The sequence below is a fragment of the Otolemur garnettii genome, unplaced genomic scaffold, assembly GCF_000181295.1.
Source record: "Otolemur garnettii isolate 467f Iridium unplaced genomic scaffold, OtoGar3 scaffold00057, whole genome shotgun sequence".
NCBI classification, from domain to species: domain Eukaryota; kingdom Metazoa; phylum Chordata; class Mammalia; order Primates; family Galagidae; genus Otolemur; species Otolemur garnettii.
Genome location: NW_003852452.1, coordinates 4,919,457 through 4,938,605, shown reverse-complemented (window position 1 = coordinate 4,938,605; position 19,149 = coordinate 4,919,457). Strand labels below are relative to the sequence as shown.

At 33.6% G+C, this 19,149-nt stretch overlaps 1 protein-coding gene across 3 annotated transcripts in view; it reads left to right on the top strand.

The window, feature by feature from the left end:
- Positions 1–19,149, top strand: part of KRAS (KRAS proto-oncogene, GTPase) — a 37,662-nt gene that overhangs the window by 13,272 nt on the left and 5,241 nt on the right. Inside the window, exons 2-5 of one of the 3 annotated variants that reach the window (XM_003792464.3) lie at positions 2,603–2,781; positions 4,813–4,972; positions 15,160–15,275; position 17,708. In XM_003792464.3, the coding sequence (XP_003792512.1) occupies positions 2,603–2,781; positions 4,813–4,972; positions 15,160–15,275; position 17,708 (456 nt within the window). Of the gene's footprint in view, positions 1–2,602; positions 2,782–4,812; positions 4,973–15,159; positions 15,284–17,707; positions 17,709–19,149 lie in introns of all 3 variants that reach the window. The other 2 variants (XM_023514692.1, XM_023514693.1) reach the window with 2 other exon arrangements.

Genomic DNA, 19,149 nt, shown 5'->3' with positions numbered 1-19,149 from the left:
AAATAATAAAATGTCAACCAAATGTTCAAATCTTTATTAAAGAGCTTATTTAAGGAATAAACATTCATCCTTTTTTTCTAACCGATGAGATAATGTTTTTATAGGCAATGTGGAAAATATAATATGCTTTTAAAGATAAGAAAGAAATCGTAGTCCAATGTAGTTTTTTACACTTTAGAATTGAAAGTCAAAGTAAGAAATACATTTAATATAGCATCTAGTACCAAAAAAAATGATAAACAAGAGATAAGTATCTCTTAAATTATTGTCATCAAAAGATAGCCTTTATTAACATTTTGATATATATACTGCCATTTTTTAAATACAAGTACAGATATATTTGTACAAAATATGTATACATTTTATTGGGGTCATACTACATATTTATCTTTTTATTCTTAAAAACATTTTTCGAACATTTTACTAAAAACATGTTTAATGACCATTTTTTCTCTCTAATTGACAGAATGGTCTGTAAAGTAATTCATGAACTCAGGGCACTTTTGTACCACAGTGTGAAACAATAAGAAATAATTTCTTTATGCTGATACTTTATACCCATTGTCAGCCCTTCCTCTTATTCCATGGCTTCACATTGTACTATCTTCTTTCCTTACTTTTGAAGCCTTGGCAGAGGACGTGAGATCTTAGGTATAAGGATTACTCAAAACTCAGAGGAATATCTTGTTTTCATTTAAAGATTCTGTTGAAGTTACCCATTCCCCTCCTTTACTCAATTTTGTACTTGCATTATCTATTTAAAATCTCTTTGTCTCCCCCTACTGAGCACAGTGGTTCATGCCCATAATCCTAGCACTCTAGGAGGCCAGGGCAGGTGGATTGCTTGAGCTCAGGAGTTCAAGACCAGTCTGAGTAAGAGTGAGACCCTTTCTCTACTAAAAGTTAAAAAAACTAGCCAGGCATGGTGGCACACACCTATAGTCTCAGCTACTGGGGAGACTGAGACAAGAGGATTGCCCGAGACCAAGAGTTTGAGGTTGCTGTGAGCTATGACACCAGGGCACTTTACCCGGAGCAACAGAGTGAGACTCTGTGTCAAAAAAAAAAAAAAAGGAAAAGAAAAAAGAAAGAAAAGAAAACTCTTTTTCATAGACGCCCTTTAGAATTTGCAGATAACAGTTTGCTCTTTGTAGTATCCATCTGTCCGTTAGATATTGCTTCCAGGTTTTTTTTTTTTTTTTTAAACAAGTGGATGAGGGCAGTAGAATTTTGAGTATTGACTATTTTCCTATGTATTCCCTTGGCTATAAAAAAAATAAGTGCATGAAAATTATTTGTAAGTTCATTAGTTTTTATCATCTAAATCATCTTGAATAACAGTTGGTAGAGCTATCCCATTTTTGTAATTACAGTGTTTTTCTTTAGGTACTTTTTTATTACTAGTATGTACCCTTGAATTGTTGAGTATCTCTGTATAACACTTTAAAAAATCTTTTTTGTGATAAAACATGCAGAACATAAAATATACTGTTGCAGTTATTTTTAAGTGTACAATTCATCATCATTAGTACTTTCATTATGTGCAGCATCACAATTTTGTGTAATCACTATTTTCAGAACTTTTTTTGTCTCTCAAACTGAAACTCCATACCCAGTAAATAACGTCCCCATCCTCCCTTCCCTTGCCCTTGGTAACTTCTGTTCTAACTTTTGTCTCTGTGAGTTTGCCTATTATAGGTACTTCATATAAGTGGGATCATGTGCTGTGTGTCTTTTATGTCTGGTTTACTTCATTTAGTATAATGTTTTCAAGGTTTCTCCATATTGTAGCATGCCCAGATTCAGTATCCCTATCCAAATGCTTAGGACCAGAAGTGTTTGGGATTTTGAAATATTTGCAGATACTTAACCAGCTCAGCATCCCTAATTCAAAAATCTGAAATCAGAAATACTTGATGATCATTTCCTTTGAGTATCGTAGTGTTTAGATAGTTTTAGATTTTGGAGCATTTTGGATTTCAGATTTTCAAATTAGAGATGCTCAACTTGTATCAGAATTTAATCCTTTTTTATGGTGAATAATGTTCCAAAATACAATAATAATGTTGTATGTATATACTATATTTTATCAGTTCGTTAATGGACACTTAGCTACGCTTTGGCTGTTGTAAATAGTCTTGCTATGAACATTGATGTGCAACTCTCTGTTTAGAGTCTCTGTTTCCAGTTTTTTTGGTTCTGTACATAGGAATGGAATTGCTGAATCTGACAGTAATTCTCTGTAGAACTTTTGAGGTACTTGCCCAACTGTTTTCATAATGGCAGCATCATTTTACATCCCATCACAGCAATGGACAGGATTTCGGTTTCTCCACATCCTCATCAACACTTATTTTTTTGGCCACTGTAATGGATGTGAGGTGGTATCTCATGATTTTGATTTTCATTTCCCTAATGACTGATGCCATTGAGAATCTTTTTGTGAACTTATTAACCAGCTTTTTATCCTTGGGGCAATGTTTCCTCAAGTCCTTTGCTCATTTTTAATTAGATTGTCTTTTTGTTGTTGAGTTGCATGTAACACCTTTTTAAAAGTAAAAGGTGCACTGTAATAATCCAGACTGTGTTTCTCCTTTCTTAGGATTCCTACAGGAAGCAAGTAGTAATTGATGGAGAAACTTGTCTCTTGGATATTCTCGACACAGCAGGTCAAGAGGAGTACAGTGCAATGAGGGACCAGTACATGAGGACTGGGGAGGGCTTTCTTTGTGTATTTGCCATAAATAATACTAAATCATTTGAAGATATTCACCATTATAGGTGGGTTTAAGTTGAATATAATAAATTGACATTGAGGAGTAATACAGTTTTCAGTTTATTGAGTCCTTGCCAACTGCCATGCATATATTATCTAATTCAAATTTTAAAATGATTTTGTGAGGTAATATTCATGTTTTAGAAATGAAATCCATAGGGGTTAGAACAATTGAGTCATTTGTTCAAGATTGCATAGATAGTGGTGGTACTGAGATTGAAATCTAGACCTGTTTGACTCTAAAACCTTCTGTACTCTTAACCACACAACACTAGGAAAGTAAGACTGTAAGCTTTTTATATACATCATAAAATTTAAAACCATAAACAAAAATATGAAAAGGTGATTTGAGATGGTATCACTTGAATAGTCTTAAGAATAATCATGTAGGCCAGGTGCGGTGGCTCACTAATCCTAGCAGTCTGGGAGGCTGAGGTGGGTAGATCCCCTGAGCTCAAGAGTTCAAACAGCCTGAGCAATAGCAAGGTCCCTGTCTCTACTAAAAATAGAAAAAACTAGCCAGGCATTGTGGCAGGTACCTGTAGTCCCAGCTCTTTGGGAGGGTGAGGTAAGGGGGAGCACTTGAGCCTAAGAATTTGAGGTTACTTTGAGCTATGACACCAGGGCACAGAGTGAGAGTCTGTCTCCAAAGAAAAAAAAAGAAAAGAAAGAAAATCACATATACCTAGGGTAGAATTTTTTGGACTGGATAAACAACTCAGAAGTTGTAAACAATTGAAGAATTAGAGCAGTTACAGATATAAGAAAAATCTGACAAATCTGCATAAAACTGACTACTTTAAAACAATCATTATATTACATATGTTTATATTCTGTTTCTCAGAGGGTTTGCAGTTTTCGTAAAACTCATATTAAACAAATATTCCACTCACTGGTTATGTCATGTAACAGTGAGTTAGCAGAGTTAAAAAATTAACTATTTTATTTAAGAGCATGCTTACTGTATACTGTAGTACTAGAGAAAAAGAAATCTGGATGAGGGTAGTGGTATATTTTTATAGGGTAGTAAATAGATGAAATTTGTTAACTTAGCCATGTTTTCCCAGCTAATAAGTAGAGGAACTGGGACTTTAAACCAGTTCTGACTCTCTTGTCTACTGTGTTCCTTATTCTATATTACATTTTTGAAAGCTACCTAAAATTGGGGAGAATATAATTTTACCCCAATTCAGAATTTGTTTGTAATATCGAAAATTAGCAACAGAGAGAAAGGGTTTTTAACAGAATAAATTGTGGTAACTTCAGTGTTGTCCACCTAGAAATCAAAATCTTTCCAATTGTCACTTTTTTGAGAAAGCAATGTGAAAGTTATGTAGTGCTGTAATTTAGATTTTTGTAAAAGTATTTTTTTCTTTTAAATTTATTTTTTTGAGACTGAGTCTCACTTTGTCGCCCCTGGTGGAGTGCCATGGCATCACAGCTCATAGCAACTTCAGACTCCTGCGCTCAAGCCATTCTTTTGCCTAAGCCTCCTGAGTAGCTGGGATTATAAGTGCCCTCCACAATGCTTGGCTATTTTTAGAGACGAGGGTCTCCCTCTGGCTCAGGCTGCTCTTGAACTCATGAGTTCAGGCTTTCTGTTCACCTTAGCCTCCCAGAGTTCTGGGATTACAGGTGTGAGCCCCTACACCTGGCAAAAATATTTTTTATACAGATATATTTAACCACATACGTAACATGTTTGTCATATTATACTTTTTAAAACTAGGTGTAGAACTTTGGGTCTAGACTCTTTCAGTATTTTCTGTTTTATCATTATGATCTAACGATATATGAACCTTCATTAGATTGTAGTTTTACTGTACTTCTAGGTATTTTATCTTTTAGGAAATATACAAGGTTTCTGTTTAAGGGGGAGAAAAAATAACTAGAAGAAGAAACAAGGAAAATTTGGTATGGTGGAAATTAGGAATTACATTGTCTGCCTTTAGCCAAATTTTATAAAATAAAAATGCAGTTTTTGAAATATATTTATATTACTAATGTCTCTGCCATAATTTATTTTTCTTCCTCAGAGAACAAATTAAAAGAGTTAAAGACTCTGAAGATGTACCTATGGTCCTAGTAGGAAATAAATGTGATTTGCCCTCTAGAACAGTAGACACAAAACAGGCTCAGGACTTAGCAAGAAGTTATGGAATTCCTTTTATTGAAACATCAGCAAAGACAAGACAGGTGGGTAAAATTAGAAAAAAATGCAAATCCATTTTCTGTGATTTAAAACGAAGTGATTTTAATCATTAATCATAATTTACTTATATATATTTTAATATTTAGGGGGCAGGAGAATAATAAATGTATATACATGATAATATAAATGTTTGATTTAAGGTGATTTATCAGTTTTCCTTTCATTATACCAAAATAGGAAATAAAACAATGTTTATTTGGTAAATGTTCTCTCAAGAGGGCAGTGCTGCTTAATGCAGCATCCCTGATAACACTGTTGGCTTTCTTATAATCTTAGGATAACACACTTTTCTTTCCATGTTGAAAATTTCTCTCAATTCTGATCATTGTGTTTAAGATTCAAAAGATGTGGAAATTTTTTCACTGTTACATACCTAAAGACATAAAATGGTAACAAAATTTGAGTTTCCAATGTTAGAAGTACTTTTACGAGTATTATGTCATGTTTTTAGGTTAAATTTTGTTTTACTTGAAGAGGTTTACTTTGGTGAAAATTTTTTGAGGACATTTATTTTTAGAGAAAGTTCATTAGAGCAAGAGAATACTTAGCAAATAAATAGAAACTCTTGGCTATTGATTTACTGTTTCATTCTGACCAAAATTGTTAAGTGGAACCTGAGTTTTGTTTCAAAAATCATCTTCATTTAAAAAACCATTTAAGGCCTGGTGTGGTGGCTCATGGCTGTAATCCTGGCACTCTGGGAGGACCTGAGGTGAGTGGATTGTCTCAGCTCATAGGTTAGAGACCATGCAGAGCCAGAATGGGACCTTGTCTCTAGAAATAGCCAGGTGTTGTGCTGGGTGCCTGTAATCCCAGGTACTTAGGAGGCTGAGGCAAGAGAATTGCTTGAGTCCAAGAGTTTGAGGTTGCTGTGAGCTGTGATGCCACGGCACTCTACTGAAGATGAAAAAGTGAGACTCTGTCTCAAACCCCCCCAAAAAACAAAAAAAACACATCTATTTCTCTAGATAAAATAAAATAATTTCAGTTGATGTTATATAACCTATTTGAACAAAGGAATGCAATTTTCACATATGGTCATTCGTTGCTTAACAATGAAGATCCATTTTGAAAAATGTGTTCTTAGGTAATATTGTCATGTGAATATATACACTGTGCTTACTAGCCTACTACACACCTAGGCTGTGTGATATATAGCCTGTTGCTCTTAGGTTACAAACCCAACAGCATGTTACTATACTAAATGCTGTCGGCAGTTATAACACAATGGTAAATATTTGTGTATCTAAACCTAGAAAAGGTACGGTGAAAATATGGTATAAAATATTTAAAAATGGTACACATACACACACCTGTATGCTTATATGAATGGAACTTACAGGATTGGAAGTTGCTGTGGTAAGTGAATCGTGAGTGAGTGTGAAAACCTAGGACATTACTGTGCACTACTGGAGACTTTATACAAACACTTTACACATTGGTTACACCAAATTTATAAAAAATTTTTTTCATCAATAAGCCTACTGTAACTTTTTTACTTTATAAACTGGGATTTTTTACGTTGTACTGTTTGTTTAAGTAAAAAACACATTCAATATGCTGAAATATTTTATATCCTTATAAGCTTTTTTCTAGTTTTAGAATTTTTATCTTTTTTAACTTTTTCATTAAAAATTATGACATGTACACATATGAGTGTAGCCTATACAGGGACAGGACCATCAGTCTTCCCCCTCCACATCTTGTCCCACTAGGAGGTCTTTTACAGGCTGTAATATGCTTGGAGCTGCCATGTCTGGTGATAACAATGTCTTTTTCTGGAATACTTCCTGGAGGACCTGCCTGAAGCTGTTTTATAATTAACTTTTTTTTTTTTTTAAGTAGAAGGAATGTACTTTCTAACAATAAAAATTATAGGTAATACACAAACTAGTACTGTAGTCATTTATCAGATATTACATGCTGTCCATAATGGTATGTGTTAACATTTTTATATAACCGACAGCACAGGTTTTTGCCAGAATCACCACAAACACATACGTGTTGTGCTATGTATGATATTACAATGGCTACAATGTCACAAGGGGATGGGAATTTTGCAGCTTTCTTACAATCTTATGAGAGCTTTGTCATATGTGTGCAGTTTTTTGTTGACTGAAATGTTGGTCCATGACAGTACTAAAAAATTGATCAATTTATGTTCCATAAATTTGTTCAGGGCTTTTGCTGGTTATATGTACCTATGAGCCCAGAAAATTGATTTTATGGAATTTAATTTTTGTAATACTATAAGTTAAAACAAAATTGATGAACAAGTCATTACATTGTTAAATTTATAAAAATGGGCATTCTGTGAAAGTTCTATTGAATTTTTTTTTTCTTTTGAGACAAGAGACTCACTTTGTTGCCCTTGGTAGAGTGCTGTGGTGTCACAGCTCATAGCAACCTCAAACTCTTGGGCTGAAGTGATTCTCTTGCTTTAGCCTCCCAAGTAGCTGGGACTACAAGCACCCCCCATATTTTTTTGGTTGTAGTTGTTATCGTTGTTTAGCAGGCCTGGGTTGGGCTTGAACCCACCAGCATATATGTATGTGGCTGGCACCCTACTCACTGAGCTACGGGTGTCACTATCTATTGAATTTTGTAAAGGTAAAAATTTAAACATAAATCATTATTTACCCAGTATGTATATCTTATTTCCCTAGTGGGAGATGTGTACCTCTTCCAGTTATACAATTTTGGTACATAGTAAAGAAACAATGAATTCTATTTTAAGTTTTTGTTTGGGGATTAACAACTGTTTTTCTGTAGTTTGACCGTCATGTAAATATTTTCTCCCTGAGAGATTTACTAAAACCTGATTTTATAGATTAAAGACAGACTTGATGTGCTTTGCTTCATCTAAAGGATTTTAAAATTTCATTTAACCCTGTGCCTAGGTTCCAAAGACAAAGAAGAGGCTTATTTTTGTCTCCTTTTTATTGGCCTTTTCTGACTAGTCTCCTTGATTTTCCTTAGGAGAGAAGGCACTCAGAAAATATGATTTTAATATTTATAACTTTTTCTTCCAACACTTTCTTATGAAAGATTTTCAGATATAAAATTGAAAGAATGTTTTTTAAAACATGCAGACCTACTACCAAGATTCTCCCGTTATTTTATTATCCTACATGCTTCTTAGACTGGTGAACATTTGAGTTTATATTTCACAAAGGAAATACTGAAGATACTTTGCTGATGTTGTAAAGGGTTGCAGTAGATAAGTGCTTCTTGTACTTCTATACGCATACAAAAGTTAACTGGGCTTATTGAATTCTAATTCAGGTTAGAATTAATTAATTTAGGTTGAGACCTGTGATTCTACATTTCTAACAAGTTGCTGGGAGATACTGGTTTTGATGCAGGGTCCACACTTAAGAATAGAAAGGCAACAAAGACCAGGAGGAGTTGTCGTCATTCCATCATTCCCATGTTCTCCATTTCCCATTTGTTTAGTCTAGAAGAGCTCTGTCTTGGTTTTTTGTTGTATGATTATTACGCCTGCCACAACACCCCTCTATTTTCACAATTGGTATTGTTTAGCAGGCCTGGGTTGGGCTTGAACCCACCAGCATATATGTATGTGGCTGGCCCCCTACTCACTGAGCTACGGGTGTCACTATCTATTGAATTTTGTAAAGGTAAAAATAGAAGTACTAATTGATTCTTGCTGTTTGATGTTAACACGTAAATATGACACAGCATTCATATTTGATCAGAAAACTATCTGGTAATTTCTTTTAAAATAGAATTTTAGGTTTATACTGTTTTGTGGCCTTGGAAGTGTTTTTGTTTGGTTTGGGTTTTTTTGAAGGTGTATGGTATCTAAGTAGTAGATTAACTTACATTTGCTTTGTAGACATTTATGTGGATTATCTAATTAAAATATAGAGAAACATAACATGTAAGAATATTCATTCTTCCTGACCTAGCACCCAGCCTTCTTTATATCTGTATCCTGATTTATTGGTGTTTTTATGTAATTTATGTTGCTAAGCTATAACTTAAGATATTTAATTGCTATTCTTAGATTTCTTTTTGTTAAGTGGACTTGTTGATTTGCTTAGAAATTAATTAGCCTTTGAGGAGTTTTATCTTCCTCTATCTCCTTCTAATATTTGCATGCTTTTGGAAAACTTTAAAGACCTATTCCAAGTAACTATAGAGATTATAAAACAAAATATGTAAAATTTAAGACATTGCATCTCCAGTTTGTGAACATGTGAAGCCCTACTTTCTGCAGAGTACTGTGTTTCCCCCAAAATAAGACCTACCCCCAAAATAAGCCCTAGCAGGATTTCTATGCATAAGCCCTACCCCCATTAATAAGACCTAGTGATGGGCCATGCATTTCAGCGCAGAGCAGTAAGGAAGACTGGAATACCTTTTATCTGCCACAGCTCCTTTCTCTGAGCCCTTCAAGTAACTGTAACTGCAGTCGCAGGCATCCTATTGTGCACGTGCAAACAGCTAGGGGCAAGGAGTTCACGCATCACTAGCACCAGCCCCACCAACAAGGTCAGCTCCCCCTGTCAGGTTCCAGAAGAAGATGACTTAACTATATTTGAATAAATGTAGATTGTTGTATTATACTTAATAAAAATAAGACATCCCCTGAAAATAAACCCTAATATGTCTTCTTGAGAAAAAAATAGTGTGTCTTATTTTCAGGGAAACATGGTAGTTTGTTAACTCATCTATTACTCCGTTTATTTCTTACTTAAACAGAATTGATGTGTATATTCATATCATATTTTATCAGCAGCTTGGTTTGTGCCCTGATTTTTGATGTTGAACATGAGCCTTAAACACAAACACCAAAAGAATTACATTCAAGTTATAGAAATAGAGCAGTCATTTAGAAGTTCTCATAGATACAAATCAGGACCAGCAAACTTTCTGTAAAGGCCCATCTGGTAAATATTAGGCTTTGAAGGCCACAAGTGGTATCTATTGCACGTTTCTTTATTATTATTGTAACCTTTTTAAAATGCAAACACTGCCATTTGTATATGGTACAAAAATAGTCTGTGGCTACATTTGGCCTGTGGGTTGCAATGTGCTGATTCACTGGTTCTCTGGGTAACCTCAGTGTTTGTTTAGATACTAGAAGTTAGGTCAGACTTTCAATTTAAACTTTAGTAATTGTAACGTAAAAGTTAAAATATTTTGTGAAAGAAAAATTGAAACTTTACCCTAGTACTTTTTTGATAAGGATTGCAAAATATATGTTTTTACTAACTTAATTATTTGCAATTTTAACAAAGCTCATTACCTGGCTGGATAGAATGCATTATTTATTTTTTATAATCAGTCCATATCTGAAAGACAAAAGGAGTTATTTTTCTGCTAGTATATTGTTAGGAATCCCTGTATTCCCAATGTATAAGGACCACTACCTAGTTCACATTTTATCTGTACAGTTTAGTAATTGACAGATTGTTCTGGCTTGGAGCATGTATGGCAGTGTTGGCAAAGCCTAACTGAAACCACAACATTGACACTATGGGAATCAGCTGTGTGTTTTCTAAGTCTGCTAAACTCAGAAGTGGGAAGGGTTTAGTAAAGTGAAGGACAGAAGCAGAGTTTGAGAATATCTGCCACCCCTGATTAGCTTTTTTGTTTTCTGGAGGTCTTAATTTGAATGTCATATAAAAATAAGCTTTACAAACTTAGGAATGTTGAGTAATTTCCTGATTTCTTTTTTAATTTCTAGTTATTTAAAATTAGTTGTTAGAAGAACTCCATTAACAAAAACTTTTCATAAATTAGGAAAAAAAGAAAACCTCATGTGCCATATCTCTCTGTTTAATAATAATAGTTTTTGTGTACGTCAGATCAATATTTTAAACTTTAGCTTTTTATGAGTTAAAATTGATGAAATAGTTGCAAAGATGTGGAAACAGTCTAAATGCCCATCAATTCTGGAAGGGATCAATAAACTGGTATATATGTATACCATGGAATACTGTTCAGCCATAAAAACGGAGACTTTGGGGCTGCGCCTATGGCTCAGTGAGTAGGGTGCCGGCCCCATATACTGAGCGTGGCAGTATAAAACCTGGCCCCAGCCAAACTGCAATTAAAAAAGTAGCCAGGCGTTGTGGTGGGCGCCTGTAGTCCCAGCTACTCGGGAGGCTGAGTCAAGAGAATCGCTTAAGCCCAGGAGTTGGAGGTTGCTGTGAGCTGTGTGATGCCACAGCGCTCTACCAAGGGCAACAAAGTGAGACTCTGTCTCTACAAAAATATATATATATATATATGGAGACTTTGCATCATTTATATTCACCTGGATGGATTTGGAGAGCATTCTAAATAAAGTATCTCAAGGACAGAAAAGCAAGCATCCCAGTGTACTCAGTTCTAATCTGAGATCAGCAACTACAGGTCCACATGGGAGAAAAACACAATTAAATTCAAGAAGCGGGGAGAGAAGGGAGACTCCAGAAGTTACCTATCAGGTACAATGTAGGGGTATGTGACACACTTACTGGGTGAAGAACTCAACAGCAACTCAGACTTTGGACTTTATATTACAAACACAAATAATGTGACCAACTCCTATGTACCCTTACTCCAACCTGAAATTTAAAAAAAATTGACAAAACAATTACTAAGCACCTGATGTATCCCATGGTAAGCCTCCCGGTATTTGGTATTGCTGTATTTCAGTAGTACCTAAGGTCGGCTATAGTTTGGCAAGGTGTCTTGAGAAAGTGAGGGATATGAAGTTGGTTTTTGGAAAATATCTTATTTCTCCATTCCCTTCCCCCGTGAAGCCTGGAATTCTTGCATCTGTATGTAGTTGAGATATTTGATATGTTACTTGTTGACAGAGTTTTACAGCAATTTTTACAGGTTCACAGGAACAAATAATTAACACAAGCTCTCTTAGTGAAAACATGGGCATGAGGCTATAAAGTGATACTTTTGGTTAACAATTCTTAATCTGTATTGAGTATTCTGTTTCCATAGTCTCACAAGTATGTTTTCAGGTGCTAGGTAAGCTGGAAATACTCTTAATTTTTAAAAATTTACATATTTAAATATGTATACTTTTGTTCCTACAAAAAGACTGATTTGTTCTTAAGTTTTTGTAAGTGATATTTGAAAAAGAATATATGTAGGAACAAGCCATATTCTCCAGAGTAAAATCATTGAGTGCCGGTTAGTAACTAGCCTCAGTAGATATTAAGTATCTGTTCTGACTATATCTTTTTAAATTACCTATAAATTTTTGAGTTATGAAACCAGTGTTCTGTTTCATAGTTGTATACTGTATGCACCTTGCTAAAATTACAGCCAGCACCAACGGTTTAAGGTGCACACAAGGATAAATAACAATATTGTCATTTGTCTTGATGTCAGTATGCCTTTAAAGTATATTATCAAAAAGTAACTAAGTCTGAAAAAAATGGTAAATATGCATTTTAAATCTAATTTAAATTTCATATTAGTAAAAATAAGAAATGGAAAATAATCACTCTGAAATAACTGTTTCTCAATGTTGTTAAATCTGAGCCAGTGAGGTCCTAAAACTGAATTCTTGGTGGTGGGTAGTCATCTCTTCTTTTTCACTATTGGCTTCCAATTCTCTCTGCATTGCTGGAAACAAAAATCATCTATTCTGGTATTGGTGATGGGAATGCTCACACTGAAAAAACAGACACATTCAAATTGATTTTAGAAATAAGTTACAATCAAAATTTGTTTTTGCTAAATTAGTAGAGGGCCAATATGGTTTTTCTCCCCTAATAGCATGTTTTGGTGCTTCTACAATGACTTTGTAACTTTTTTTTAAACAGGAATAAAATATCACATTCTTTAAAAATTTTAAGAAAATATGAGCTTTTACCTGGTTTGTATATGTAGATAAATATTAATTTAAATTTCATGCATTTTCACATTGAAAGAATTATTTATGAAAATAGCTTAAATGATACAGCTCAGGTTTTACATTTTACATGTTTTACAAAATAGTTAAATTTCATGCCTTAAATTATTTATATTATAATGAAAATTTTGGGTTTGGTGCCTGTAGCACAGTGGTTATGGTGCCGGCCACATGCACTGAGGCTGGCAGGTTTGAACCTAACCTGGGCCAGCTAAACAACAGTGACAACTGCAACCAAAAAATAGCTGGGCATTGTGGTGGGCGCCTACAGTCACAGCTACTTGGGAGGCTGAGGCAAGAGAGTCCCTTAAGCCCAAGAGTTTGAGATTGCTGTGAGCTGTGATGTCACAGCACTCTACAGACGGTGACATAGTAAGACTGTCTCAAGGAAAAAAAAAGAAAAGAAAATTTTGGAAATTTATGAAAATAATGAAAAATTTTAATACATAAGTTTTTCATGGATAAGCAAGTAAAAATAATAAGTCCTTTCCTTTTGAGGCTTAATAATAAAATACAAACTATAATAAACTTTAATAAAGTTTTAAATAAACTTTTTAAAATAATAAAATGCAAACTATTATAAACTTTTACATACTAGTATGGATCTATCTGAAAGTGCTGGCATATTTAATGATTTCCAAAAGTGGCTGGAAATTTTTATTTCTAGTTGGCTCAGCTAGGTAGTTGATTAAATTTATTGCATTAAAAAGAAAAAAATTCTCCAACTGTAATGATTTTTGTCATTAAAAGATGAAAAGAAATGTATCACTGGAAGATACATGTTAGTAACTTGAGATAAACATGTTAATATATCTAACACATTACACTCACACAATGCCTGCTTTTTAACTGACATTTAGTTTTATGAATTTTAAATTAAAATTTTACTTTAAAGATAAGTTAGTGAACTCTTTGAAGCAGTGCTTAATGTACTCCTAAGATTTGTAAAAATTAATGTGCCCTAAAGAATTAGTGTCTTTTTCTCAGTTGTTGTAGGCATTAGATATGCAGATGACTTCTGCAAGCAAAAAGCCATTGGCTTACTTCGGTGATACTGGTGGCCAATTCACTGTGCCTGATTGAATTTAAAATGACAAATCATACTTTGGATGTAGTATATTAGCTTTTTAGGTGCTAGGTCCATTATGTCACAATTTTTTCATTGGAAACATTGAGGTTACCAATCCCAGCTAAAGTATCCTAGTCTCCAAATTGAGTAATTTATTCATAAAATTAAAAAGAACAGAATAAGCTTAAACTCAAATGTGTAGTAAAATGCCAGTTTAACACAAATAATACATATTTTAAAGTAATTTGCACTACATGTAAATACCACTTTCTGTGCTATTTCCTTTTTTTAAATTTAAGTTTTTCTGGACAAACTAGGATCACAGTAAACAGCCCTTTGTCCTCTTTGGCTACTGCCTCATAGTCTGGATTGAAAAAGATTAAAATCTTTTCAATTTTTTTCCATATGGCCATATATGACTGTGCTTGTCCTAGCTTTCTATATAGCTTTAGCAGGAAAAAAGTCCTTTATAGTATTTAAATTAAAATAGAAAGTACAAAGCCAGTATGATTGTACACTGTTCTAAAATGCTCCTTTTTTACCATTTTATATTATGGTAAACAGCCATCATTTAACATTTTAATTTAAATAATGTCCCAGGCACAAAAGTCCCAGTTGATCCTCCACCTGTGGATCCTGGAAATAGACTGGAAAATGTTACAATTGGAAATAAAACTCAAGATTCTAGTCTCTTCACTCTCACCTTTATTTTGAGATGCTTTTTGTGTTTTAACAAAGCTTTTTACATCACTATTACATCATTTTTCTTCCCACTGTAATCAGTAACAAATAGTACCGTTGGGAGTCAGTAGTGCATAAATTACTTATTTTTCCTGTGTCAGAGAAGTAAACTTAACTTTACTTCAACTGAGGTTAAACCTAATTTCCTTTGAGGCTTTAAATCCAAGACTGGCAAATTAAAGTAATTTCATTAATTAATAACCAGCTAGGTCTTTTGTAATCACTCCTGATTCCTAATTTTTTAAATTCTTATTCCATTAGAAAGCAAAACTGACTTAAAGAGCAAACCAGGATTCTAGCCCATATTTTAAAATTGCATCCTCAGTTTTAGTCCAACACTCTGATGTCTGTTTAAAAAAAAATTCTCAAGTAAAGCTCATAATTTCAAACTTCTTGCACATGGCTGTCCCAATAAGTTACTCTTACCAATGAAGCAGACTTTAAAGAAGTTGTGTTTTACAATGCAGAGAGTGGAGGATGCTTTTTATACATTGGTGAGAGAGATCCGACAATACAGATTGAGAAAAATCAACAAAGAAGAAAAGACTCCTGGCTGTGTGAAAATTAAAAAATGCATTATAATGTAACCTGGTAAGTTAAGCATATTAATTTTGGCAGAAAGCAGATGTCTCTCAAAGGTAACAAAGTAGCAACCACTGTAGAGCTACTTAGGTGTGGTGTTCTAATCTGAAGAAATAAAAGATAAGAAACTGGTAGTTTGTTTCCATAATTTAATAAATTTATTTTTAATCTAAGGGGTATTATAACTGAGACAGTTTTAATGGCTAGAGTTGACTAATCTATATTCAGCATAAGGTCTGCTATAAACTAAGCATTTGAGAACTGGCACTTGCATTTATTTTTAAGTGATACTATACTCAAGTTTTGAAATAATCAGCAGCTTTTGCTATTTCTTAGGAAGAGAAACATAAGAAATGGTATAAAGCAATAAGATTGAGCGGTTCATAAGGTGGGAAAGAGCTGCTGTTACATAAATGGTGTTTTTCCTTTGGGGCATTTCACAAGCAAACAACTATTCAGTGGCACTAACAGCACTGGAATGTTTAGGATGACTCCTAAGTCCTTCTTCTCACCCCCATTTGGAAGCAACAACACATTCTTTGATTCTTCAACCACACTCTTACGACACTTAAATGTCATTCTTTTTGGTCTTTGATTTAGTTAGTAACTTACCTATAGAATAAAATCTCAGGTTCCACAACATGTCCTATATGGATGGCCCTTACTGCCTACCTCTCCAGCTCTTTTTTGGCCTTATACCCGAAAACTCCATCATCTTGCTTGGTCCTTATTTTAACAAACACTATATTATTTCCTGCTTTTCCTTGAATCTTGCTCTTTGTTTAGAATGCTGGTATTCTTATCCCTAGTATTTTCAAGTAGTTAACACACTTTTATGAATCCCCAGTCTCCAGTTCTCTAAGAATCTTTTTAAACCCTGAGACTAGGCATAGTACACTCCTGAGTATTCCCAGTATACTCTCTTAACAGTTATATGTTTCCCATGTTATATTAAAATAACCTCTTTGTTTCATTTCTATAGTAGACAGTAGAATCTTAGAGACCCAGAATATTTTTAATCTTTGCATGCCCTTTGCCTAGTGAAATTCAAGTTGTTTATTCATAGTTTGTAATACGTAATCTTTTGGGAGAATATGAAATAAGATTAATTTTCAAAAGCTAGTAGGATATTATTAATTATAATTATTAAACTAAAATTTAGTATTCTTTATTATGTGAATTTTAAGTATCTCTCAAAGATATATAGCTATTAAACTCAGAAGAAATAATGCATTAAGTTTTATTGAGATTTATGAACTCTTAGTATTTTTTTAGTTTTATTGGGTAAAGCTGTACAGTAGAACCTTTGTAGTTGACCACATCCTTCCATTGACCACCTCCTTAAGTTGACATAATTTTTCATAGACTGGACATGTACCACATGTATTTTTACTGTAGGTCTAGTTCCTTATGTTGACCATCTCTGTGTGTTGACCAGTTTATTATAGTCTCTTAGGTAGTCAATGTATAGAGAGTCTTATTTCAGTAAAAAAGGTGTGGTAAAGTACAGCATTACAATTCAATTTGAAAAGATAAATTCGTAAGTGACAGTACTATTACGAGATTTAAATGGTGTTTTTATTTTCCCCTGCTATTGGCTATTAGATGATTTTTTAAAAGGTGAAAGATGTATATGATATGAAGAGAAACTAGAGTATATTAGATGATTTTTAAAGTAAAGTTTTATACTTTATATTTATTTTTTATTTATTTTTTTGAGACAGTCTCACTATATCGCCCTTGGTAGAGTGCTATGGTGTTCCAACTCACAGCAACTTCAAACTCTTGGGCTTAAGCAATTCTTTTGCCTCAGCCTCCCAAGTAGCTGAGACTACAGGTGCCTGCCATAATGCCTGGCTATTTTTTGGTTGTAGTTGTCATTGTTGTTTGGCAGGCCTGGGCTGGGTTTGAACCTGCCAGCTCCAGTGTATGTGGCTGGCGCCCTAGCTGCTGAGCTATAGATGCCAAGCCTAATTTATATTTAAAACAAAGATGTAAGCATATACTATTCTAAAATTTCTAATCTGTGCAAACTGTTTTCAGTGTCTGTAGTGTGAATGTCAAAATGATTGTTTTACATGATGAATTGAATCTTTGTTTTTTCAGTAGATAAGGATAGAATTTATATTAATATAAAGTATATTGGTAATATTTTAAAAATTAAATAAAAACAATTTTTAAATATTTGAAGTGATAAAAATTTTCTTAGTACTGAAAAAGTTAGGTTTAAACAAAATAACAAAAATAGATAACTTTTATCTTTGTATGTGTGTGTGAATGATTAGTTTATATATGAGAAAAAGGAATTCACTGCCTTCTGTTAGGTTAATTGTGATATTGCCCTAATTGTTGAAATTAATTTTAATACGATTATATAGAAAGGAGAGTTCAGTACAACATGAGCCTAAAGTATTTGTCAAAATCTTAGAAGAGGGTAATGTTATCAAATTCTGTCTTCATTGTCTCTTAAATAGTTGTATGTTGTTTTTCACTGTGGAATGAAAGTATCTTCCCTCTATCTATTTCGTGGGGTTTTTTTTTCATTTTTTTCTTCTTTACAATATTGGTATCATTGGGTTTTTTCTTTAGTATAAAATTAGTTGAAACGGAGTGGACTAGATGAGGATGTGTGATCAAAGGGAATTTGTGAAGGGAGTTAGAGTAGATCCTCTCAAGATTCTGTCACATTTTAAGGTTTTATGACTCTTACATTGTCAGGTGTTGCCAAGCTGTGGGATAACCTTTATTATATAAGTTTTTCCCTTTATGTGTGTTAAGAAAGTGAGCATGAAGGGATACACACACACCTAATTAAGCTTTGACTTTATTGATGATAAGTTAATTTTCCTTTCTCCGTTGGGAGAGACAAAGCATGTATTCGTATTCTATCAGGGATGATTATTAGAAAGTAGAAAACATTAATGAGATTTTTTCTAATACATACGTTGTGAACATTATTCAAATGTAACTAATTTTGTTTGAAAGAAAATGCTGTAAATTAATTTTCCTATTTCCTTTGAAATATTGTTAAAGATCTTTGTAATTAGTAAAGGAGAAATCATATCACTTAAATTTTTATATTTTTAAGATAATATAACTTATTTGTATATACATATTATAATATTCATACCGTTTATGATATTCAACAGAAATGATTACAGTTTTCATTGTTCTTCAGCCAGCTTGATTTATACAACTCAATTTCTTGTGTTTCTGTTTCTAAGACTCCCTCTAGTGTCTAGGTTTGGAAGCATTTGGTTAACAGGCTTTTTTTTTTTTTTTTTGGTAAATAAACTTCCCACAACTTCTGGGCCCAAGTGATCCTCTTGCCTCAGCCTCCTGAGTAGCTGGGACTACATGTGCAAGCCATCCCACACAGCTAATTTTTTTCATTTTTTTGGAGATGTGATCTTGCTGTATTGTGTATGCTGTTCTTAAACTCCTGGGGTCGAGTAATTCTCCTGCCTCAGCCTCTTGAGTCACTGGGATTATAGGTGTGAGCTACTGCCCCTGTGCCCCTGTTAGGATTTCTTTTTATATGTGGTGACTTCTCAGTTGGGTAGATTTTAAAATACAGAGAGGGTTATATTTCTTTCAGTTTTTTTGTTTATATTTTTTATATTATTTATATTCTTCCATAATTTAGTACATGTTTAAAATCTGTTCTACCACTTTCAGAGTGCCATTTTTCACATTATGGATCTTTAGGTTGAAAATTTTTCTTATTTAAAATCATTTTGACCCTACTGATTTAGCTACCTTGCTTTAATCACAAATATATGTAGACCACAATGACTAAAATGTTACACTTTTTGAAGACAGGGCATTTGGCTTTTTATGGTAAACTTTTGAGTACCTAATACATTAAACAAAAA